At 48.7% G+C, this 23,162-nt stretch overlaps 11 protein-coding genes and 2 non-coding genes across 13 annotated transcripts; 4 read left to right on the top strand and 9 right to left on the bottom strand.

Annotated features, from left to right (window-relative positions):
- The first annotated feature begins 1,197 nt into the window (after positions 1-1,197).
- Positions 1,198-3,105, top strand: BDV27DRAFT_127083 (uncharacterized protein). Its single transcript, XM_032066683.1, has 2 exons — positions 1,198-2,199; positions 2,267-3,105. The coding sequence occupies exons 1-2, from the start codon at positions 1,377-1,379 to the stop codon at positions 2,704-2,706; spliced, it is 1,263 nt and encodes a 420-aa protein (XP_031928386.1). The 5' UTR covers positions 1,198-1,376; the 3' UTR covers positions 2,707-3,105.
- On the bottom strand, positions 2,765-2,835 carry BDV27DRAFT_t93. Its single transcript has one exon. It is a non-coding gene; the product is annotated as a tRNA-Gly (tRNA).
- Positions 3,106-4,157: 1,052 nt separating the features above from the next.
- Positions 4,158-4,946, bottom strand: BDV27DRAFT_105381 (uncharacterized protein). The gene is made up of 2 exons (XM_032064381.1): positions 4,836-4,946; positions 4,158-4,760 (listed from the first exon to the last, which is right to left on the bottom strand). Exons 1-2 carry the CDS (start codon positions 4,870-4,872, stop codon positions 4,348-4,350), a joined length of 450 nt encoding a protein of 149 aa, XP_031928387.1. The 5' UTR covers positions 4,873-4,946; the 3' UTR covers positions 4,158-4,347.
- A 518-nt stretch (positions 4,947-5,464) lies between these two features.
- On the bottom strand, positions 5,465-6,826 carry BDV27DRAFT_144541 (NAD dependent epimerase/dehydratase; the record flags this gene model as incomplete). The annotated part of the gene is made up of 6 exons (XM_032070272.1): positions 5,465-5,769; positions 5,841-5,940; positions 6,016-6,188; positions 6,244-6,427; positions 6,490-6,748; positions 6,786-6,826. 6 exons carry the CDS (start codon positions 6,824-6,826, stop codon positions 5,465-5,467), a joined length of 1,062 nt encoding a protein of 353 aa, XP_031928388.1.
- Positions 6,827-7,558: 732 nt separating this feature from the next.
- On the bottom strand, positions 7,559-7,769 carry BDV27DRAFT_127086 (uncharacterized protein). Its single transcript, XM_032066684.1, has one exon. The coding sequence runs from the start codon at positions 7,746-7,748 to the stop codon at positions 7,590-7,592; it is 159 nt and encodes a 52-aa protein (XP_031928389.1). The 5' UTR covers positions 7,749-7,769; the 3' UTR covers positions 7,559-7,589.
- Positions 7,770-7,784: 15 nt separating this feature from the next.
- BDV27DRAFT_171731 (uncharacterized protein) lies at positions 7,785-10,275 on the bottom strand (the record flags this gene model as incomplete). The annotated part of the gene is made up of 5 exons (XM_032075676.1): positions 7,785-7,829; positions 7,889-8,241; positions 8,399-9,575; positions 9,663-9,911; positions 9,958-10,275. The coding sequence occupies 5 exons, from the start codon at positions 10,273-10,275 to the stop codon at positions 7,785-7,787; spliced, it is 2,142 nt and encodes a 713-aa protein (XP_031928390.1).
- A 1,834-nt stretch (positions 10,276-12,109) lies between these two features.
- Positions 12,110-13,799, bottom strand: BDV27DRAFT_171732 (uncharacterized protein; the record flags this gene model as incomplete). Its single annotated transcript, XM_032075677.1, has 3 exons — positions 12,110-12,858; positions 12,921-13,490; positions 13,726-13,799. The coding sequence occupies 3 exons, from the start codon at positions 13,797-13,799 to the stop codon at positions 12,120-12,122; spliced, it is 1,383 nt and encodes a 460-aa protein (XP_031928391.1). The 3' UTR covers positions 12,110-12,119.
- Positions 13,800-14,212: 413 nt separating this feature from the next.
- On the bottom strand, positions 14,213-15,884 carry BDV27DRAFT_171734 (NAD-dependent succinate-semialdehyde dehydrogenase; the record flags this gene model as incomplete). The annotated part of the gene is made up of 4 exons (XM_032075678.1): positions 14,213-14,355; positions 14,413-15,657; positions 15,723-15,810; positions 15,864-15,884. The coding sequence occupies 4 exons, from the start codon at positions 15,882-15,884 to the stop codon at positions 14,213-14,215; spliced, it is 1,497 nt and encodes a 498-aa protein (XP_031928392.1).
- Positions 15,885-16,548: 664 nt separating this feature from the next.
- BDV27DRAFT_157011 (homoserine dehydrogenase-domain-containing protein) lies at positions 16,549-17,734 on the top strand (the record flags this gene model as incomplete). Its single annotated transcript, XM_032072428.1, has 2 exons — positions 16,549-16,588; positions 16,671-17,734. 2 exons carry the CDS (start codon positions 16,549-16,551, stop codon positions 17,732-17,734), a joined length of 1,104 nt encoding a protein of 367 aa, XP_031928393.1.
- Positions 17,735-17,904: 170 nt separating this feature from the next.
- On the top strand, positions 17,905-17,985 carry BDV27DRAFT_t92. The gene has a single exon. It is a non-coding gene; the product is annotated as a tRNA-Ser (tRNA).
- Positions 17,986-18,135: 150 nt separating this feature from the next.
- Positions 18,136-18,987, bottom strand: BDV27DRAFT_105396 (uncharacterized protein). Its single transcript, XM_032064382.1, has one exon. It carries the CDS (start codon positions 18,782-18,784, stop codon positions 18,353-18,355), a length of 432 nt encoding a protein of 143 aa, XP_031928394.1. The 5' UTR covers positions 18,785-18,987; the 3' UTR covers positions 18,136-18,352.
- A 1,038-nt stretch (positions 18,988-20,025) lies between these two features.
- On the top strand, positions 20,026-21,738 carry BDV27DRAFT_105401 (major facilitator superfamily domain-containing protein). The gene has a single exon (XM_032064383.1). It carries the CDS (start codon positions 20,259-20,261, stop codon positions 21,513-21,515), a length of 1,257 nt encoding a protein of 418 aa, XP_031928395.1. The 5' UTR covers positions 20,026-20,258; the 3' UTR covers positions 21,516-21,738.
- Positions 21,739-21,837: 99 nt separating this feature from the next.
- On the bottom strand, positions 21,838-22,895 carry BDV27DRAFT_144548 (bifunctional methylenetetrahydrofolate dehydrogenase/methenyltetrahydrofolate cyclohydrolase; the record flags this gene model as incomplete). The annotated part of the gene is made up of 3 exons (XM_032070273.1): positions 21,838-21,948; positions 22,019-22,655; positions 22,717-22,895. 3 exons carry the CDS (start codon positions 22,893-22,895, stop codon positions 21,838-21,840), a joined length of 927 nt encoding a protein of 308 aa, XP_031928396.1.
- Positions 22,896-23,162: the final 267 nt, after the last annotated feature.

Consider the following 23,162-nt stretch of genomic DNA (forward strand, 5'->3'; position numbering starts at 1 on the left):
GGGGGCAATGGTCTGTCCGAAAAACAGAGAATTCAATTCTGTCCGTGAGTCAAGGATTAAAGTTTTCGTTGAGATGTAATTCAATCAATTGTACTCAGTAGCGGCATACAATATCCACTCGACCATCCACAGTGGGATAGTGTGGATAGGGGCGAGTCACGATGGAAAAATTCTATAGTTCTAACCTCTAACTGCTACCTTCCCCCGTGACTCAGGTACCGTGACCTCAGCCACTACTCCATAAGGAAGGACCACCGCCATTCCCCAAACGGGGGCCAGGGGATGGGAAACCAGGGGAACCAAAGGCTCCCAGGCTTCACATGACCGGACCGGGTTAGGGCTAGGGTACGCCAGACCGGCATGGATGCGGCTTATATGACGTCATCGGAACGACCACCGAGTTTGCACCGGCGTTGAATCGCCTGTGGTAGCCGATGCTTGCCAGAGTCGAACAACCGTGGAAGTTTCATCGGATAAACCGAAAGACCACACCAGAAGGAGCTATGACTTCTAAAAGGAAAGCGTTTCCAGTGAGAGATTTTATCCCTCACCGCGTGATGGACTCAAAGGAGAAAGGGATAGGCTGCTGACCCATGAATCTCATTCTAGACCGGCCCGGCGTCCAAAATTTTAGGTAATGGAAATGAAGAGATTTCTTGGGGTGAAATCACGTTGCGATCACGTCACAGCCATTGGTATGGATCGTCTATAAATATCATCACGCAAAGAATTGCGTGGCTGTCGTGTCTGGATCTACTGGAGTATTGAATTTATTTTAAAATTTTAATAGTTTTATGATTTTTGTATATTTGATTATTATTTCTAGGAGGCAATATTGTAGTCTTATATGGAAAGGAGGGACGGGAGGAAGGGAATAGAATTTGGTGCCTGGGAGTCGATCAGGAGAAAGACAACCGATTCTATGAGAGATTTTTTTTAAAAATTTTCTCAATTAAATGAGTTTCCCCAATTTTGAAAAAAAAAAAAAAAAATTGCAAAATAGTAAAAAAGGGAGATCGACAGGGAGGAGAAGAGGAACTGAGGTCCTCCGCATTTTCCTCCCCCGCATTTCCATTAGGTAAATGCCGAGAAGCGCATCGCCGTGACTGGTCCAAGACGGCGGATCCACTGACGTTGTCAAGCTTCCATTTTGCCTCACGTTTCCATTGTTGAGGATCACGTCGTTTCCAATAATTTCTTCGGTCAGCAATTTCACTTGAGACCGGCACCATGGCACCCAATGCCTGGTCATATATATATCCCACCCCGACCACAGCCACTTCGCCAATCTCATTCAGCTTACAAAATCGTGTCATCATACATTCCTCTTCGTTATCAGATCGATCTAATCACTGGCCAATGTGCTGCCGGCAGTCATGGCGCTTGAATCCCTCCCAACAGAGCTTCGCATCCTCATCATCCAACAGCTCCCCGATGTCCAATCCCTCAAGTCTCTTGTTCACGCCTCCCCGATCTACTACAACACCTATGCCCTCTCCAAGAAGAAACTCCTCCATGACATCCTCCAACGACAGTATGGTCTCGTAGACCTGGCCGAGCCAATGGCCGCCCTGCGCTCCCAAGGTCTCCATGCCGATGTACCAGCCAACCGAAATGAGATTGTCACACTCCTCGACCGTCGCCGTCGTCAAGGCGAGCTACCAGTCTCCGAAAATGCCCCTGCCGACATGGAGGAATGCTTACAGCTCTCCCACTTCTACCGCCAACTCGAATACCTCCTCAACGTCTACTGCTCCCAAGCCTCTTGCCCACCTGGCGTGTCGCAAGAAACATGGGAGCAGAACCGTCCCATCAACCCCTCTAATACTGAAAAAGCCCGCATCCTCCGCGCCCTCTGCCGTCTCCAAACCTACTGCAACATCTTCGGCGCCCGAGAATGGAGTGAAGAGCAGCATCACACCACCGACGTATCCTCGCCCTCACAATCCCGCTTCTTCAAGCGCAGATCCTCCAGCTGGTACCGCAATTTCAACCTCCACGAAATGTGGAGTATGATCTTCGGCACCATGCCCCCCTGGGAGGTCGAAGAATTCGGCTGTCTCTGGGTCTTCCTCCAACAGCAATATACGGAGATCTTCTCCGAGATCGCCCAGGAGTTCCCCCGGAACAGTCACGAATGGCAATCTCTCCGACCCACAGTCGACGGCATGGAACTGTTCCCCAGCGTTGATGGCGATGGTAAGCCCTTCTTCCCTATCTAGTATATTTCGTCTCCAGGATTCAAGAAACTAATGTAACCCAACAGGAAGCGACGGCAACGACTACAATGATTACCGCAACCACCTAGTCTCCCTAGGTCCATCTTTCCTCTACAAAGTCCTCCGCCAACCATCCTACGAGGCACGTCGCAACCTCATCGCCTGTAATGCTGTTTCCTCCAAGTCCTCCTTCATGATCCTCGTCCAGGTCTCCCGGGACCCCCCATCTCTCCTCTACCCAGCCGACAAGTACGAAAGCGAAGACATCGGCAGAACCCTCCCGCTCATGCCGGCCATCGAGCAACCCAACAGCGGCTGGAAGCACCACTGGCACGGCTACGGGCCCATCCACCGCGTCCGGGAAGTTGTCCGCACCGACAACCTCCAGGAACCGTGGATCGAGCGGACGATCGGAAACTCTGCCGGATGGCAATGGGGGTATGCGATCTGGGACGAGGAACGAAGCGCGGCCGGTCACCGCCTTTAGATTCCCGTCTAAAAAGAAAAAGTAATCATCTCTAAGAGATGAAAAAAAGGAAAAAGAATGCATCATCCGTGAATCGAACACGGGCCTCATCGATGGCAACGATGAATTCTACCACTAGACCAATGATGCTGACTGAGCTATTGGCTCTTGATGAATTTTATTGGCCTTTAATTGCATCTGTGGCGTCTTGATTTCTGGGTTTGCATATGGGTTTAGCTGGTTTTGACCCATCATAGTCACTTTTTAATACCGATCAAAAAAGTTGTGATTATTTCTTGTGGAGGAAATTCGATTGATGGATGGGAATTGGGATTTGAAGATATCAGAGCTCTCGCAAACAATACCAAGGTAGAGCTAAAAATGAGAATACATCTCTTGTGATGAAAATTTGCAATCTCGATATATATTTCGTTAGACTCCGATAGCTTGTCCGCAGTAATTCAAGACCAAACCCTGCGAATACAACAAAAGCTAACCAAATCGTCCGGTAATTTGTATCATTACATAAAAATTACATTTTCGTAAACCATGCAAGGAGTAAGTTTAATTGGCGAATATCCATGTAATAAAGTAACCATGTCTAAACCCGGCATCAGAACACCCCAATGACATAATATCGGGCATGATTCCTTACTAGCAGGATATCAAACATGTCTTGAATTTTTCATTTTGTATTTTCCAAGTCGCCTCGGAATAAATCCGGTTGGCCAGAAGTTTATCTTAAGCTTAATCCTGCTCAAAGTTTGCCGGCTATACTACTGACGAGCACGGATCACCTCCTATATCTAGCTGGTATAACAGGAGGCTAGTATTAATTAGACTGTTTATCTTCCTGAGTTCTGTAGCCAGAGTCATGTTTATGTAGCTTATGTAGCTTGGTTATGGTCTATTACTGTCTACATATCTCGGGGAGTTTTCACAGGGTGGTGTTTGTCTAGTATACGCTGCCGCTACTGCCGGTGCATGTATATGCGTCTAATGACCCACTATATAAAAGCCACTTGGGAGACACACCCTTACCTTGATGGCTTTGGTTTATATCTATGAGCGTTTCGTTGTGACCGGATTTCGTTCTTTCTGTGTTGCAGTTGTTGACTTCGAGGTTCTTTCCAAGGATGCCGGTGTTGACGCCTTCCGCTAGGGCGAAGGTTTGGCTAAGCACGTGGTGACTGTAACTCATGGATGCAATGGCACGTTCGAAACCGTGTACAGCTCTGTTTCCTAAGGGTGCCGTCCTCGAATGTACTATCGGTGCTTTGCCACTGTTCATGCTTAGATAATGAGGTGTTCATGCCCAATCATACTAGTACTTAATCACACTAAAATTATGCTAAGGTGGAAAAAAAGGTGACTGGGAACTATAATTCTGCAAAGTACAGCCGTAGACTTTCCCAAAGTACCATAGCATATAACAGATTGTGAATGAGAATTATGCGAAACTCATCACCCGATCCAAAATACAATTCATATGGCATACAAAGAGGTCTGGCCGTAAGCAAGAGGCTAATTATAATGTCAGATCACTGCAATATCTAACAATCACCCCAAGCTAAGGAACTACGATACTATCAAGCCAGCGATCATCCCATGAGTCCTGAATATCCATCCATGCCCTCATGGACAACATCCCTTACCACCCCTTCAGGGATTCCCCATCCCAACCAACTCCTTCACAATATCAGCAGCCCTCATGAACTTATTCCGCTCGATCTCAGAAGGATGTATATCGCTCTCCTCTCGCATACACCCCTGCGGACCGCCATTACACCACTCAAAATCATCACTACTCCACGAAATAGACGTATCCATTCGATAGATATCCTCCGACCCCGGCGGACTCTCCAATGGCAAGTTTTGCAGAATCTCATAAAGCTCAGCTATAAGATCCTGGACCTCTTCATCCGACGAGTCGAGGGTTTTCTCAGGTTTCGGATCCAAGTGCGGTTCGCCATCTGGACGGATGGATTCGTTGATGATGATATTAGAGTCTCCAGCGCTTTTGAACAATTTTAGAATTGCAGATGGAGTAGGGGGTGCGAAGCCGCCTTCGATACCTTTATTCGAACCCTGTGTTATAATGAACTGTCGTACTAGTTTTGAGGAGGGGATTTGGTTGGGTGAGTACCTACCCTTCTGTAGTCTGATGAAATACTCTGAAGGTGCCATTGCTATTGAGTGATAGCTGGGTATGGATGTGGTATACTAGTAGTAGGTATAGAGTACAATTGGGTGGTGGTTTGAGTTATGCCTTTATGTATAATCCACCGCGAGCCCCGCGATCTGCCCCCTCGTATTTTAATATAGCATATCTTGGCAAGGCGGTAACCCTACGTCACCTTGCATCTTGTTCGATTGAATGAATCGTAGAGTGCCAGAGCTTGTACTAGTGAATGATGCATTTAGGTCCGGGGTGAAGGAAGTTTAGTTAACGATAAGTCGTTGAGGGAGGGTACTGAGGTCAGAATTCTACCCCGACCACTTGCTACTGACTACTCTACTACATACAGCATTTCCCCCATGTATATTCGAATGTCTCTTGGGTTACTAGAAGCAAATTCAACCACATCTTGAAAGGTTATAAGGTCATTCGAAATGTTCTCGTAAGTCTCGATGCCCAGATAGTATCGGTCTCTTTAACTCAAAAAGGTAGTCACTTATTGTTATGGGCTCATTGCCTAAGAAAGTAGACCAGATATCTTTGATATACTTAATAAAGTATAATCAACATCCTTAAGGTATCTATATCTACCAGTCCAATCTACTCAAGACCTTGGATTCCAGCAGCCAGACTGTCTTCCAACGAAGTCCAACCATCCCTGCCGAAGAACTCTCTCAGCAGCGCCTCCGCTTTATGAGCCGGGAGAATAACAGCCTCATCATGTCCCTCATTCGCAGGGGCGTCCGGAATCAACTTGTTGTGTGGTCTCAACTTTCGCAAGACCTGAATATAGTCGGCCCAGTTCTTCGATGCCGCAAAAGCAAAGATCCGTTGAGCCTTCACTTTCTCACCAAGAAGTGCAATTAGATGGAGACGGGCCACGTCTTCGACATCTACATACCATTCTACACGATCGATGAGATAGGCGTTAGAGGAGACGCAAAGAAATCATAAATTAGGGAAGGGTAGGTCTTACGGGGCGGGAAAAGACTGAATGCAGTAGGATCTCCTTGGAGAACCTTGCGGGTGTAGCCCATGGTTGAACCGAAGATCTCTGGATGGAGGATTCTGCCCAGCTATATGGCAATATCGTTGCGTCAGACGCGTCCTACCTTTCTTGATAGGTAAAAGGCGGGAGGTGGGACACTCACGTTGAGATCCGGAAGCACCGTGTTGAAGTCGAAATGAGGATGGTTCTCTTCAACCCATTTCCAAGCGTACCTTTCCGATTCGGCTTTAGACGCAGAATACACGATGTACGCCTTTTCTTCGTCAGGCGTCGTCGGGTCCCAGGCGGCCCTTATGGCGGCTTCATTCCAGGTGTCTAAATAATAGTCAGACAACCGTATTTCTGACTGACTTTTGCAAGCGATACTTACTCTCATCTATCTTCACGCCGCGGGTACTAGCCCGAGTAGCTGTATAACAGGCCCTCGAAGAAGACGTAAGGACGACCCTTCGTATGGTTGAATGTTTCGATGCAGCCTCGAGGATTGTGCGGATTGCATCGATCACCCAGGGAATGACCGCATCGGGATTTGAACTGAAGGTCAAATCAGATGCCTACGGTATGTCAGTCAGAATAAAATGAACAACGCAACCCGTGGGGGACAGATGCTACCGACCATGTGGATAACCCCCGACACGCCCTGCAGCGCATTGTCTACGCTCTGAACATCGCTAAAATCGGAGACAATCGTCGTCTCAAAACGTCCTTTGCCGTACTTTGCGTCGAAGAATTCGTTCAGCCATGGTTTAGGAGTGCGGACTGTGCCGCGGACTCTGTAGCCCTGCTCCAGTAGTTTGTCTACAGTATGCGATGCGATGAAGCCGTTGGCGCCGGTGACCAGGACTGTCGCGTCCGTAGGGAGGATGTACGAAGGACTTATTTGTGCAGTCTAGGTAGAGATAGTTTCTGGACAGGTTCTTTTGAGAGTTATCTCCCGGGGAGGAATGCACCATGGTGAACCATGGTCTTATAACTGAACTTCCGCCCATCATACCATATGTATTTATAAGCGACTCAGTCTGCCTGTGTCTCGCCCGTCACATGCAAACCCCGAGATATCCCTAAATATACACACGGAGACTTATGACTTTCATATTACGTTAGGACTCCATATTTGGGATCGTAGTCGTAAATCTAGTAGTGGACCACGCAGGGGTAATTCCTGGTAAGTCGATCTTCCCTGAGTTCATCATCCATTTGACTGACCCGCGGCTTAGTGGATCATCTAGTTTAGACAGAGCCTCGCTCCGGATTAGAAATCAAGGCTCCACAATAAGGCGTGATATAGGGCGTACCAAAAAGTCTCCGCTTCGGAGACTTTACCCGGGGGTTCTTAGGATGCTGCCATCGTCGCCTAGAGTAGGTATGTAGCATCAATATGCAAGTCATTCACAAAACACAATTGAGAGTCCTCGCGGACCACCACATCGCCTGGTCAAATGTCATTGGTATGTGCTTGGAGTCCCCTCTCTGATTCTTACTATAGGCCTCAACTGGATTGGAGGAAACGTGGAGTGTATATAAGTTGAAACTGTCGTAGTAGATATGGTTCTCATTCATGTTAACACACATTTGGCCTTTCAGAGCTTTGCTTAAAGCTAGGAACTAGAGAACTATCATTTGAGGACATTGTGTCGTTCATGTTAAAGAGTTTGAGACTTCGGGCCACCCTTTGGAAGAAATTAACCGTTCGCATTCTGTAGTGACTAGAGCTGCTCATGCGATAGACAAACGCATAACACGGAAAAAAGAAAGAAAAAGTGGGAAAATAAAATGAGAGTACGAAATTACAGATAGCCTTCGTTCTCTCCACTTGTCTCTTTCAACCCCCGCTGTTCTTTTTGTATTGATATTAATGTAAAGCAAAATTCCCATCCATCAGTAGCTCGAGAGAAGCCCATCCTCTCCCACCTAAGCGTCAAGTATTCTGGCAAGCTCACAACCCCATCCGTTGATCTATTCTCAGGCATCAGTAAGTTTATTGGTAACGAATGTCCACCAGTCACTAGACTTACCGTAGGAGGTAGCATCATTGAGAAGTGATTGCCGTCAGCCGGAACGACTCCAACATCCTCCAGGACCTCGTCCCATTCAAATAATTCACCGCCGGCGCGGTCATTCAGGAACCAGTCCACAAGTTGCTGTTCAGCCGGCTGTACTTCGGGTCGAGCCACCTCATCCTGCTTATCCGCCCCCTCTCTCGCTGAGAACAATACAACTTGTGGCATATTCCGACCCGGTAGCTTACTCACTTGATACATCGATAGTTGTTGCCTTGACAGAGTGAAATGATCGCTCGCGATGGGCGAGCTGCGCTTATTTTCTTGGTTATCGTTCTCGCTTATCACGCCGAAACGGTTGATAGAATCTAGAAAGCCAACCAGTACATCCGGCATAGAGCAGGCGAATGTGGGGCGCGAATGTGGGGCATGCCGTGTCGATAAGGAACATTCTCTCGACTTCGTTGTCATATTAAAGAAGTTGTCGTGCCACTTTAAATGCCAACACCCCGCCGACTGAGTAACCGCCCACCATATAAGGGCCCTCTGGTTGCCGATGTCTAATCTCGGCCACGTAGAGGCCGGCAAGCTCCTCAATAGAGAGGACTCGGTTCGAATCAGGCTTAACCTTGAGAAACGGGCTGTTGAGCGTATAGACGGACACATGCCTCGCATGAGAGAGCAACGGCGCAAGGGCACTGAACACAGCACCAGAGCTGAATCCATCCGGGATCAGGAACAGGTTGCGGTCCCTCGAATCAGAACTTGCTTGGTACAACAACATCGAGGTTGCCTTTGCAGGACATGCTTTCTCCGGCTCAGCCACCATGCCACAAATTACTCGAACACTCCGGGATTCACGACTCGCACTCTCCGACCAGTCAACATGTGCAAAACCTGCATCTCGCATCACCCGCTCCCAATCCCATGGGCTCTGTAGCGCGTACTTGCGGCCATCATCAAAGAACCACCAGCCGTCCAACAAGCCCCAGTCTAGGTCATACCAAGCCAATCTTTGCGTCGACTCTACCAGCACCACGCATCCGTCATTCGGCTGTACCAGCTTGCGTATGTTGCTTAGGCTGTGCCGTAGGTCGCGCGTTGCGTGCACACAGTTGCTCGACACCACGATGTGGTAACGCCCCAACAGCTCCTCGGGTGGGTCTTCCTCGATGTTGAGTTGTCGAAACCCCATGCCTGAGATGCCCTTGAACGTGATTTTGGCACGTGCCAGCAATGATGCTGAGAGCTCGGTGAATGTGTATTTAAAAGGGAGCCTAGTGGCCTGGAGCAGTGGGATAAGGTGCTTGGTGGTCCCACCTGTACCGCCGCCGATTTCCAAGACATGTAAAGGCTCACCGGTTGAAGCTTGGGAGTGGATGATCGCGGAGAAGAAGTCGCAAAGCAACTTTGTGGCAGCCAAGAGGTTGGGTGCATTGGCGTAGAAGTCGTCCAGGAGGCGGCGACCTTTATCGGTACCAAACAAAAGGGAGACGGGGTTTAATTTGCCGGTCAAGCACTCTGCTAGGTGTGGTCCAAGGAGGCCGAGTAGGCCATGCGTAGATGCGTATTGAGGAAACTCCGAGATGAGTTCCATAACTCGCTCCTGGCCAGAACCTCCCCTTCTGTCACCGTCTAGGCGTGCAGAACCGCGTATGAAGTTATCTCCTGTTTTCTCGACTAGGCCGACCTCTTCCAGGATCTCTCATAGCCGGAGGACCTCTCTATGATACTTCGGCAACGTCATTTGCAGGTCAGGGAGCTTCTCCCCTTGGTAGAAATCCCTAACGGCACAGCCGAGCTTCTCGAAGGTTTCAAGAATAAAGGCTGTCACAGTATCCAACTGTGGTGGGTATACCTGATCCCAGTAGCCAGTGAACTTAGTATCCTTCGCATGAGCGTCGAAGTTGCAGCAAATCTGTTGGAAAGTTGTATGTATCGACGCTGTATGACCTTTGACTAAGGTTGACTTCTCACTCCCTGTTGGTGTAGTTGCACCTGTATCTAAGGCCTTAGAGGAACCACTTCTAGGAGTGCACTGTGTGTAAGGAAATGTTGGATAAACTGGTCGTAGGAGTCCATACCGATGTGTTACCACCAGTGCCCGCAATATAATCACAGAGAGATACCACATCAGCCATTGAAGCGAATTCGGTCGATGATATATGGAGACCTAGGTCTTTGTTCAGGTTGCTGATAATCTCCGTTGCAACAAGAGACTCGGCACCGAGATCCTCGAGTTTCGAATCCATCTGAATGTCTGTGACTGGTATGTGGAGAGACTGGCCAAGGATTTGGAATACCGTCTTCTGCCACGTTGGGGTCCCGTCATCGGCGGTTACCTGTATGGAGTTTGGCTCCTGGCCTCTACAGTCGACATCGCTGCTAACGTCGCCATCCATCCTGGAGAAGATCATTTCACATAAACACGCGACGTTTGTGGCTGTTGTCACATCATCAGTCGAAATCTGGATTTTAATTTGTCACGGAGGTTAGCTATGATTTCTGAGCCGACCAACGAGTCTACACCAAGCTCTTCTAGCATGGCCTGATTTGTGACCTCTGCAACTGGGATGTCCAGGGACTGGCTTAAGACTTCTTGGACGCCACACAGAACACTGGCTGAGCTTGTCTCACCCCTGCTGGAATTCTCCCGGAACGTAGTAGAATCTACTTGGTAAGGAGTCTTGGGTGGCGATGGTTGAGCAGCAATGTTAGATGGCCCCACGGGATTGTTGAACTCCATGCCAGGATTGGCTCCTGTCAGCACTTTAGCTAGCGAGTCACGAGGGACCCTCGAGAACTTCAGCCCCTTGGCAGACAAAACAATATTCCTAGTGTGCGTGTCAAACACAAACACGTCCAGAACAGTCTCTTTGTTGTCCTCAAGGATAACGTTTGTGTATACTCTGTACTTCCGCTAGCTCGTAGCCCGTTCAGGGGTCCTACTGAGTCTATGCCAGTACAGATGCAAGATGTGCTTCTAGCCTCTTCCTCATCGGTATCTCGCAACAACTGTATGAATGCATCTGCCACTTGTAAAAGGCTGTCCACGACGACCGGATCCGAAATGCCGTCGTTCGGTGTCCTGGCCATCGCATTAATGTCATCCACGGACGCTGTGATCTCCCCAGCGCCTTCAGAGCCCTTTGCAACCAAGTAGCGTACACCCCGGTAGGTTGGCGAGTATGTGACCATTTCACGGAACACCTTGTACACCATCGCGCCGCGCAAAGCTTCCGTGTTTTTATCTTTCTCTAATAAGTTGGTGATGCGGGCCCACTTGTCCCTTTTGGCTCGTACTTCCTCCACGCTGCCATTGCTATTGTTTCGCAATGAGATGCTCCCCGTAGCATGCGAGATTGACCTAACATTCTTAGTAGGGAATAATTCGAAGTCCCACATCCCCTGACTCTTCTTAGCCAAGACCAAACTGACAGAACGTTCCATGTCCAGACCCAAGGGTGCCTTGATATTGACGGCATCTGCTACAATGTCCGGGATACTAGTTGATGACCACTCTTCGTGCAGCAAGGCGACCGCGTGCGAGGCTAGTTCCAGGTACAATGATGCTGGACATATCGGAGACCCAACCACGACGTGGCATGAATCTGAATTAGCAAATAAGCTTATATCTGGCTCTGTCGTTTCCTGTAAACGGCAAACCATTGTTACTTGCTTTTGTTGGAGCAGTCACACATAGGCTTGCTTCATTTTACACTTCAGACCCCAACTACCGGCGAGTCTGATATACTGCTATTATCTATGAACCATAGTTTTCGGTAACTTAGAGTTTGCAATAATCTACCCTTAACCACCGTTTCGCTGTCCATCTCAAACCAGCTGGGTGACATTGACAATATGCAGATGATGTGGCTAGCCATCTAAGCAGCAATCATTGCGAACTTCCTCCGCATTTTCTACGCCTGGTGACATCGAAGAAACATCTGGGACTCTTCCTCCCCAGTACTACTAATCTCCCAGGAGATTCGGGGATGGTAACTAGCCACACTTATCTCTATCACCACGCAATCCTATGCCAACAATAGCAACGTTGTAAGCATCAGACCTCGCCTGGTATCCTTCAGCAAGCTTGAGAGGATTCCGACGCTTTATCCATCCCGTCCTGGGCTTCCCAAGGTGCGTATGGAATGCTCTGCTTGTTAACAGTGCTTGAATAAGTGCGCTTCGAATAAATGCAAAGCAACCGATATATTGAACCTCACTCTAAGCACGAAGAGTACAGTCACTTGAGAACCTGCGCCACACTCAACGGAGCATATAGAGAAAAGTCCATGAAACTGCGATAGGTTTGAAACGTCGAAGAGTCGAGAGGCTTGGGATACGTCAAGCGCAATTGGACGTCCGGTCTGAGCGGGATTCCCTTTGCTGCAATATCAACGCCTGGGTCGTAGAGTTCTGGGTACGTGCCGAAGAACGCAGGATCCATCTTGTAATGTGATATTCCACGATCGATATACAGCTTTTTGAACACAGCTCGCGCGTATTCCGGAGATGAGAAAAGAGTAGCAGCATCAGGAGCAGGAAGCACGGCAGAAGGCTGCGGCTCACTTCCCGGTGTCGTTGAGGGGATATTCGCAATTACATCGGTTACTCGGATGTAGGCTGTCACAGCGGGAGCGCCCATGATAAGATCGGCCATGTTTGCCTCGATGACATAGCTGCTGACGGTGTCGCAGAATATTTGGTCGATCTGAGGGTTGGCTGCGTGTAGTCGGATGAGACGGTTTCGGATCGAGGGGAATGGTATCCAGTCAATGACCCGGGGGTATTGTTGTTGCAATTGCACTTCCGTAGGTCTGTATTGCTCGTGGACCTTACTTAACGTTCTTGTGCAGGGATAGATCTGCCATGCTGTCAAGTCGACTATGTGGTAGAAGCGCGTTTTCGCATACCACGCCATCACATCCGGTCGGGTTATACTGTTGAACAGAGAAAGTACCATGAGGACTTGTTGGTAGAGACTGCACACCATAGCACGATCAGCAATATGCACAAGAAAATATGCATTTTTGAAGCAACACACAGTTGTGGAGAAGGCTCGAATAACGGCCTAATGAAGTCCAATTTGCTTTTCAGTAATTGCTGGAGGACTTGAATGTGATCCGAAAATGGAGAGTTGGATTCGGTCCAATCTTTGCCGAGTGTGACACTGAATTGCTGGCTGCACGATAAGGCATTCACGTACGGCTGTAAGCCCATTTGATACTCAAAAGACCAAATATTCGGTAGCTGGTGGCTCAAACTATTTGCATGTGGTGAAAGACTCCCCAAGGCAAGGATATCATGATCGAACTCTGGAAATGAGTTATCACATCGCGCTAGACTTTCATCGAGAGGGTGAGGTATGTTGTCTACAGAGTCATCTAAACCTGACGACTGGTCTTGTATCGAAACGGTGTGAGTGGCACTGCAAGCTGATGTGTCCATTGCGGAATAATCATATGCTGTGATATCCACATCTATGTCCTTAGGAGTTTCTTGCCCCGAAGAAACCGAGTCAGTCGCCTCCACCTTGTCAGTTGATGCGACCTGTGATGGTTTATCCAGCACAGACGACACGGAACCGGAGAGAGCTTGCATCGTCGTGATAACCCTAGATAGCTTCGACTGGACATCAATAAGCTGTCTTCGCAAACGTACGTTTTCCTCCCGTAGCGCATGGATAACCTCATTCTGCGGGCGATCGCCTGAGTCGGCACGATCCCGGAGGTTTCTCAGATACTCTGCCTGTCGACGACGGAATGCCCGCTGAGCCAGGCGATTCCGGAGTTTCCTACAAATTTTCCATTGAGTGGTTGAACAGAGTCTTGACTGTGGTAGAAACATACCGTTTCTCCTCGTCGTCATCCGTGCTGTCCAGCTTTCTCTTGCTGCTTTCGCGGGTAGACCTCTTCGGACTCATGACTATCAAACCTTCTCAAGCAAAATTTAATCAAGTGTAATTGGCTTGCGCACAAAGAGTCATGGAGGATCTGTTGATTAGAACAAGTGGGGATTGTTTAAAACTAGGGCTCGTATTCCCGATATTGATCGGGTTTGGACGGCCTCGGCAATATTGATAGGCTTTGGCATATCTTTTCGAACGGAAATACTTTCCGCTAAACTAAAACAAGATTACTCGATAATTGTGGTCTTATAGAAAAGTTGACTAGAATTATTCTACATCTACAATATCCTGTCCATAGTCCTTAGAGAACATCAATATGTAAATTCAAATCGCTAATGTCATACATATCGCCATCTAACAACATCTATTGACAGGTCTTTTCCAAATAAAAGCAAAAACCTTACGAGACAAGCTATACACGGATAACCCTAGGGTCCCGGCGCGCTCTCCACAGTAAGCGTGCCTGTTTTAGAGATCAAATACTCTTCGATGGCGACGTCTTTGCCTGCCTCCTTGCCATATCCAGACTCCTTAATCCCACCGAACGGAGACTCCGCACACGAAGAGTTTCCTGGACACGCTGTTAGCGCTCAACTCATCCCCAGCCAACAAAAGAAGCACAACTTACCGGTGTTCATGCCAATCATGCCTGCCTCAAGATTTTCAAGAAGCCTCCAGGTCCGGTCAACGTTCTTGGTAAAGAAGTACGAGGCCAAACCCATAGATGTGTCATTTGCCATCTTGACAGCTTCCTCCTCAGTCTCAAACCTGTGCAAACCCAGCAAAGGCCCGAAAATCTCTTCCCGAGACGCCAGCATCTCAGGGTTCATATTGGCGATGATCGTGGGCTCGAAGAAATAGCCTTGAGGGCCATTTGGTTGCTTTCCACCACAGAGAACTTTGCCGCCCTTGCTGACCGCATCGGACACAAGGCTCTTCACCCTCTCAACACCACGGTCGGTCGTAAGTGGTCCCATGGTGGTAGCTGAATCAGTTCCGTGCCCGACCTTAAGTTTCTGGGTCGCTTCTAACATCATCTGCGCAAACTTATCGTAGACACCCGCTTGGACATAAACTCGATTGGCATGGGTACAGGCTTGGCCGGCGGTACGCCACTTGAGGATCATCAGGGCGGCCACTGCTTGTTCCAAATTTCCGTCGTCAAAGACAATGAACGGGCAATTTCCACCCAGTTCCATGGTAACCTTCTTCAGTCCATCGCTGCAATGCCTTGCGATAATGCTTCCCACCCTTGTACTGCCTGTGAAAGTTACCTTGCGCACCAATGGGTGTTTGCAAAGCCTTTCACTGACTGATGGTGTGTATTCGTTGTCGGTTGTGATAACATTGAGAACACCTGGTGCTAAACCTGCGCGAAGGGCAAGATCTGCAAGGGCCATCACACTCAGGGGAGTTTCTGGGGATGGTTTGACAATCATAGTGCATCCCGCCGACAAGGCGGCTGCCACTTTGCGAACGATCATCGCAACAGGGAAGTTCCAGGGGACCAAAGCCACACTCACGCCAATGGGCTGCTTTATGACAAATGTGCGACGGTTAGAGACTGAAGGCAGTGCGATCGAACCGCGAACCCTCTCGGCCTCTCCAGCGAACCACCAGGCAAACCCCAGTGCGTAGTCCACCTCACCTATGGCTTCGGCCATGGGCTTTCCGGTTTCGTAGACCACGATTGTAGCAATATCTTCTCGAGCATTTGTAATCAGCTCGTGCCATTTCAGAAGAAACTTGGCTCGTTCGCGTGGGTTGACATGACGATAGCGTTCGAAGGCCGCATGCGAGGTCTCGACGTATTTGTCCACATCCTCTGGGCCGTTCGTTGGGCAGGTTGCGAAAACGTGTCTGGAGCCGGGGTCTGTAAAAGAGGACAGCGTGGGTTAGCAAACAACCATCATAGCCCTGATGGAGTGGTAGGCTCACCCTCGATGTCAAACCTTTTGTTAGATTGGGCCGCAACCCATTCACCATTCAGCAACGAGGCCTCATGGAGCAAGGATGGATCATTCAACTGCTGAAAAGTCAACTTAATGTAGCAAGATACTCAAGGATTTGAATACGGACGGTAAATGGTCTTGGTGACATGTTTAATATAGTAGACTTCCCAGGCGATACTAGTACTGTTGCGATAGTCACAGAGGCCTACTTGTGTGGAGTTCTGGCAGGCTTTATATCCTAAATGCTATCATAATATTCTCGCATCCTACTACAACTATTTGTTTCTCTGCTCAACTATCAGCAATGCCGAAGCTTTGAGGACATGGTTGGTGGGTCCGTTCCCACGTGTGACCAACCCAGCTTGACTCTCTCGTCATAGAACAATTATGTCAACGCAAAAAACTTCCAATACATTGCCTATTGAACTACAAACATTGGCCAGCGTTGTGTAACTGTTATCTCTGTCAGAGTTTACAATTCCGTCCTCTGTCATTCCCATTTTACGTGTTCTTTGAAGACGGTCACCTGCCATGGCCATGGGAGGGTCATTCTAGCCATTCGGCATTGTTAATCAGCGTTATATTAGGTAAGTTTTCTGCTGGGGAAAACATTTGTCATGTAACTAGGTTCTTGTTTCGGTGATGGCGAAGTTCTTTGAAAGTGTCTGGAGATGCTCGATTCAAGTTTCGCATATACGGCCGTTTGAGCGAATATATAAAGCTCCGATAATGTTGCCTACTTCCACCCGTTAAACAAAAACTACTACCAAATATACAAGGCTCAACGCATAACCCTACACAAAATAAATATCATGGCTACCACTCCGGATGAAGTCTGCATAGCCGTTATAGGTGAGCACGAGTAACTACCCCATCCCTTATGACAGCAATCCGTCACCCACCAACTCCGTAGCTGACAACTAATAAACAACAGGTGCCGGCGGAGTTGGCTCCTGTTTCCTGAAACAGCTATCATACTTAAACAAGACACGGCCCTCCCCCCGTCTTCGCCTATGCTACATCGCAATCATCGACAAGGCCCTGCACCACGCCGATTACTCAGAGATCAACATTGATACAGCCCTCGACGCGCTCGAAGACCAGGGCCAGGCACCACCCACCATCTCCTGGATCATTGACTATCTCTCCGCCGCCCCATCCAATGTGATACTCGTCGACAACACCAGCGCCAACAGTCTCGCAGAAGCCTACCCACAGTTCCTACGTCGCGGAATCAGCATCATCACTCCTAACAAGAAGGCCTTTTCAGGAAGTTACCAGTTATGGGAAGATATCTTCAGCTCCGCAGCCGCCGGACACTCCTACATTTTCCACGAATCCTCTGTTGGTGCTGGATTGCCGATTATTTCGACTCTGAAAGATCTCATCATCACTGGTGATGAGATTACTAGGATTCAAGGTGTCTTCAGCGGCACGATGTCCTTCCTCTTCAACTCATTTGCACCAACAGAGGGTCAAGGCGAGAAATGGTCCGTCGCCGTCCGGAAAGCCAAACAGTTGGGCTATACAGAGCCCGACCCGCGCGACGATCTGAACGGCCTCGACGTCGCTCGCAAGCTCACTATTCTCGGTCGGTTGGCAGGTTTGCCTATTGAATCCCCGACGTCCTTCCCTGTTCAGAGCTTGATCCCTCAGGAGTTGCAAGGCGTGTCAAGTGGAGATGAATTCCTTGACCGTCTTCCGGAATTTGACCAGCAGATGGAAGAGCACAAGACTGCGGCCGAAAAGGAGGGCAGGTTTGTACGGTTTGTTGGAAGCATCGATATGGCCTCTCGGGAGGTTAAGGTGGGAATAGAGTCGTTTGAGAAAACCCATCCTATCGCGGCACTACAGGGAAGCGATAATATTATTAGCTTCTATACGAAGCGATACGGCGACAACCCGCTCATCGTTCAGGGAGCGGGTGCCGGTGGTGATGTGACTGCAATGGGTGTGTCGAGTGATCTTCTTAAGGTGCTTTCTCATATTGCTTGGTAGATTTGGTGTCATGATATTATGAATAAACTTTTCATGTAAAATGACATTCTCTCTGACAGCCGTGTGTAAGGAATTATATATATTTCTGGATCCATATATACTTCACATATATTGCACTAAAACAAACTTAAGAAATATATTGTCAAAAAGGAAGCAAAAAGATATCAATAGTCAGTGTGGCCGAGTGGTTAAGGCGATAGACTAGAAATCTATTGGGTTCGCCCGCACAGGTTCAAATCCTGTCGCTGACGTTTTTTTGGTTCCACCGATTTTTGTATCGGTGGAGCACACCCATGCTACCATTACTACGGAGCATCGGATGGGCATATCGAAATGCATTTATTCCCTACTCTTAATAATAAGCGCAGATTCTTGTCGAACAGAAATAGCACAGTTGCAGTATCAAAAATAATCCCTCCTATACCATTACAAACTGAAAAGTAACATTTGACAAACGTATGCTCAATACTTTGTACAGGTATCCACTTCCCGTCGAAGCCAATCTCAGCCCGTAGTACATACTCATCGTGACTATAAATAATAACAATAACATATCCTACCCACGAGACTAATGCCGAGACCCAACCCCCAACTCCAAAGATATACTCACAAAAGAACCTACTCAAGCAAAGGCCTCATATCCCTCATAAAAATCTCCACCGTCTTCGGCCCAACCCCCTTAAACTCCTGCAAATGCACCTCCAATTCCTCAACACTGCCGAACCTTTTCAACATCTCTCCAAAGGTACCATACTCTTCCTTAATAGCCCCCGCCACATCAAGCAATTTCGTCGCAGTCGAAAAATCATACCGGACGTAATGACCTTCATCCAAGATCTCGACTAGTCTATCCCATCCGGCTGCGAGGATAGCATCCGGTGAAGTAATGCCTTCCTGCACGAGCTCAAGGAAGGCTCGCTTCGCGACACCTTGCTGGACTGGCTTGCCGAATAGGAGACATGCGAGGAACCATTTGAAGTATTCTGTTTCGGTTCTTGATGAGAGATTAATGTCAAGTTCGGTTGCTTGGATTTCTTTTTTGGGGGACATGGTGGGTTAGATGTATGGGTTGTTGTTTGGGTTAGGGTTATGGGGGTGGTAATTGTTGCGGGATGATATTGTTATGAGGTCATGTGGGCACGTGGCTGTGAACAACCACTTTGATAGTATTCAGCGTAATACCAGTAGATGTTAAATGTGGCCTTTCTAGTCTAGTGTAAGTGTTTGTGGTTTTTCGATTTTCTTTAATAGATCATATAGTGTGATTAGTAACTGTGAGACACACAAGATGAACATTTACTTTAAAGACACTCTAGGAAGAGCGTATAAAGGCACCTGTGTAGAACAAATAGAATAGAATAACTCAAAAGTTCAAGTCGACACCTATGAACCTTCGTTGAACTCGAAACCTCAATGATCGTGTCCTGATTTGCATGTAGATAGAGTCTGCTATAAGAACATCTTCATGCTAATCATACTGAGAACGCCAGAAGCAATCCCCCAAATATGCGATCAATACTGTATGCACATTGATTTAGATCAAAGTTAAGACCAATATTAACTCCGCTGAAATGAAAATGTATGTGGGGGCAGCAAAAATGATCCAAGTGTCGCATTTCCCTGCTCTGTATATGCTGGATATAAGCAAAGCTAAGACTTCGGATATATATCATGTCTGGACGCTATCACAGTAACAAGAAGTATCATGGATTGTCACCTCCAACGTTCTTTAATCTCATATTTTATCTTTTTCCTATCTCCGCGGACCTCCGCGGGGATAAAGATCCCTTGCTAATTCCCAACATGTTCGAACGCCGCGCCAATGTCTCCAGAGAGAAAAATATAGAACAAAGGAAAAGAAAACAAAGAGAGGGAAAGCTAGACAAAGGAAAAAAGCATTGCACCAAAAAACACAAACCGGCATCTTGCCCTTATTGTATTTGGCAGTTTCCCGAGAAGCCCTAAAAGACCGATCAACATTTTACATGCAGATGCGATGCAACGTAAGGCGGTTAAGGTAAAACTCAACAGCAAAAGGAAATTGCAATCAAAATCTGTAACTGGCAGATCATAATCTAGCTACAGATATCCCGATGGGCAATAGAAGTAAGGGTGTTGCGCGATCGGCACTCAATCAATAATTTCGTGTATGTAATGGAAATGAAGAATGCAGGATCTTGGGGAGAGACGATCAGCCGTTGCTTGGCTGAGACCAAGAAACTGGGCTAAGATCCATGACTCCAAACTGATATTGACCCGGATTAAACTCGTCCCTGTGACAGGGGTCGAGTTGGAGTTCCGCGATTAGGGCAATGAGTCAACGGGCCGCTAAAATTTTTCATCACATAACATAAACCGTTGCCCTTATTCGATGGACATTCCTTTCCATCCCCATTGAATTGAACCCTTGCTACCGCGTCAGCCACCACTTGACTGAAAATAAGCGTCAGAGTTTTTGTTTCTAAAAGACTTCTTTTAGCCGCTTTCAGCAATTTAGCCTATTTGCCACCCCTTCTGCAGCATTATGGGCGCCCGCGATGAAACAGCCCAGACCACGAATGACCCATCCCCCACGCCAATTGAGCCCCCACCCGACGGGGGACTCAATGCCTGGACACAGGCAGTGATGGGACACATGGTGTGCTTCAACACATGGGGATACATCGCTAGCTTCGGGGTCTTCCAAGCGTACTACCAGAGCAGCTTAGGTGTATCCTCGTCAGCAATTTCATGGGTCGGATCCGTACAAATCTTCCTGATCTTCTTCATCGGCACGTTCTCAGGCCGTGCACTAGACGCCGGGTTCTTCCGCCCAGTCTACTACACAGGGGTCCTCCTGCAGCTACTGGGGGTCTTCATGACCTCGCTCGCGACCCGCTATTGGCAGCTTTTCCTGGCTCAAGGTATCTGCACCGGCCTGGGCAGTGGACTGCAGTTCTGTCCCGTAATGGGATTGGTCGCGACCTACTTCGCCAAGCGCAGGGTCTTCGCCTTGGCATTTGGTCTCGTCGGAAGTGGAACCGGAGGTATGCTCTTTCCCGGCCTTGTCAAGGCCCTCATGCCTGTCATCGGGTTCGCCTGGACCCTCCGTGTCCTGGGCTTCGTCATGCTCGGTACCAGTATCCCCGCTATAGCCTTGCTCAAACCCCGGCTGCCACCGCGGAGGTCTGGCCCCTTCGTTGAGTGGTCGGCTTTCAGGGAACCGGCCTACGTGCTCTTTTGCGTCGGCATGTTTTTGAATTTCTGGGGCTTGTATTTCGCATTTTACTACGTGGGGGCGTTCGGTCGGTCGGTTATTGGGCTGTCGTATTCGGATTCGACTAATCTCATTATCGTTACCAATGGTGTCGGTATCGTGGGTCGTCTTATCCCTGCGTTTTTGGCAGATCGCTACTTTGGACCCCTCAATACTATTATCCCGCTGGCGTTGGGTGCCAGTCTGATGATGTTCTGCTGGGCGGCCGTGCACTCGGTCGGGGGATTGTATGCCTTTGCCGTGCTGTACGGCATGTTCTCCAATGGCGTGCAGGGCCTGTGGCCGTCCACATTGTCCAGTCTGACTCCGGATCTCAGCAAGACTGGGGTCCGCATCGGAATGGGATTTACCGTGGTGAGCTTCGCTTGTTTGACTGGTCCCCCTCTCGGCGGGGCCTTGATTGCTAGGGCGGATGGTTACATTGGAGCGCAGATCTGGGGTGGTTTGACCTTTGTATTGGGCGCGTGCGTCTTGATCACAGCGCGAGTGTCGAAAACTGGCATGCAGATGAAGGCTAGGATTTGACAAGAGTACATAGATTCCGGTTGTATTTAGATCTGCCGCGGTTATTGCGGACTATTGCGGGGGCAATCGACTAGTCTTGTGGTATTTATATTAAGATTATCCGGTCCCGGTCAGCGATGGCTGCTGATCGTCATTCTCCACTGTGACCAGAAGAACAGCTACGACAAAGATTTTTCAAGCTTGGCAGTGATATTCTTCGTATAGGTTATAACTTATGCACGAGACATATCACAACAAGACTCCACAGTCTGACATTGCATCGGACCGCCGGAGAGCGCGACGGACATACGGCTTGGAAGATCCCTTCTAAGCATTAACGGCTCTAGTTCCGTGACGAACACAGGATGAGATTATACAGGAGAGCTCCGATGGTGACACTGCCAACGCGCGGGACAAACTTGGACGCCACCTCTACCACATTAGCCTCGAAATTCTGTCCATTATGGTTAGCGGGACCTATTCAAGACCTGGTTCTGACAAACCCCATAGCGCAAGACACGTACCTTCTCCGAAGAAACATTGACACAGATGGCGCCGCGCTGAAGCCACTTCGTATTCACCTTGAACGCGGGATCTGGAACAGCCGAGATGACCACTCGAGACCGCTGCACGGCGTCCCACACACTCCAGTTGGGAAGATCCTTTCCGTGCAGTCCTTCGGAGTGCCAAGGATAGTACAGGCGTTGGAAGAGCTGGACACCGGAGATGTCCACACTGTAGACGCGTGCGCCCTCCCCCGCGAGTAACTGCGCGAGGGGCAATCCCACTACATCAGACCGGTTAATGATGCAGATCTCTTGGTTCTGCAGTCGCTCCCCCGCGGGCCGTGTCCGATCATGCACGTCCATCCACTCCAGGATCCACGTAACCGCCCTTGGCGTGCAGGGGATAATTCTTCGTCCTTGTTTTGGTGGTGGTCTGGACACTTCTGCAATGTCGGAGAACCGGGGCAAGCTCTGATGGTTGAGTCCTTCGACGTCCTTGCTAGGCGCGACAAGCTGTCGGATCTCGTCGTCTCTCTTGTCACCGAAAATTGGGTAGTACACGATGATACCATGGACGCTGTTGTTGGTGTTGATTGCCCGAATATAGGTTGCCACATTTTCGGGTGACAACCTCATCAGGTGGAAATATACTCCGCTAAGCATGCATATCAGTGACATGGGTTGGAATCCTTCTTGGCTTATTCTGTCAAGCTTACATTTCTTGACAGGTTTTGCGAGTCCAGTTTGCATACTGGTTAGACCCAACATCATCGCTGGCCAAGACACCCATAAGGAAGAGTCGCTTTGAGGAACCTTTCAGCATTTCGGAGATCTGGTGGTGTGCCCTTTTGGCTAGATCATCCGGCTGAATAGTTTCACCAACGCGTGGAGCCATTTTGAGGATTGCGGTACACCTTGTCGGATCGAGAATGCAATGGATGCTCAATGCCAGTGTAAGCGGAAACAAGGACGGTAGACTTCCGCGGTCTAGCCAGACCTTAAAATACCATAATCTACACTGTAAGCTCCCAACGTCGTGAAGTACGCGTACTCCACTCAACTGCGGACATCTTGACGTGAGAGTCTTCAGCCGTCTAGGCCCTGCAGCGGGAGCAGAATCATGCCGAACGCACCCCCTATACTGAGTCATGTGTGATCAGCC

This window comes from Aspergillus caelatus (assembly GCF_009193585.1).
Source record: "Aspergillus caelatus strain CBS 763.97 unplaced genomic scaffold BDV27scaffold_71, whole genome shotgun sequence".
In the NCBI taxonomy this organism is placed as follows: Eukaryota; Fungi; Ascomycota; class Eurotiomycetes; order Eurotiales; family Aspergillaceae; genus Aspergillus; species Aspergillus caelatus.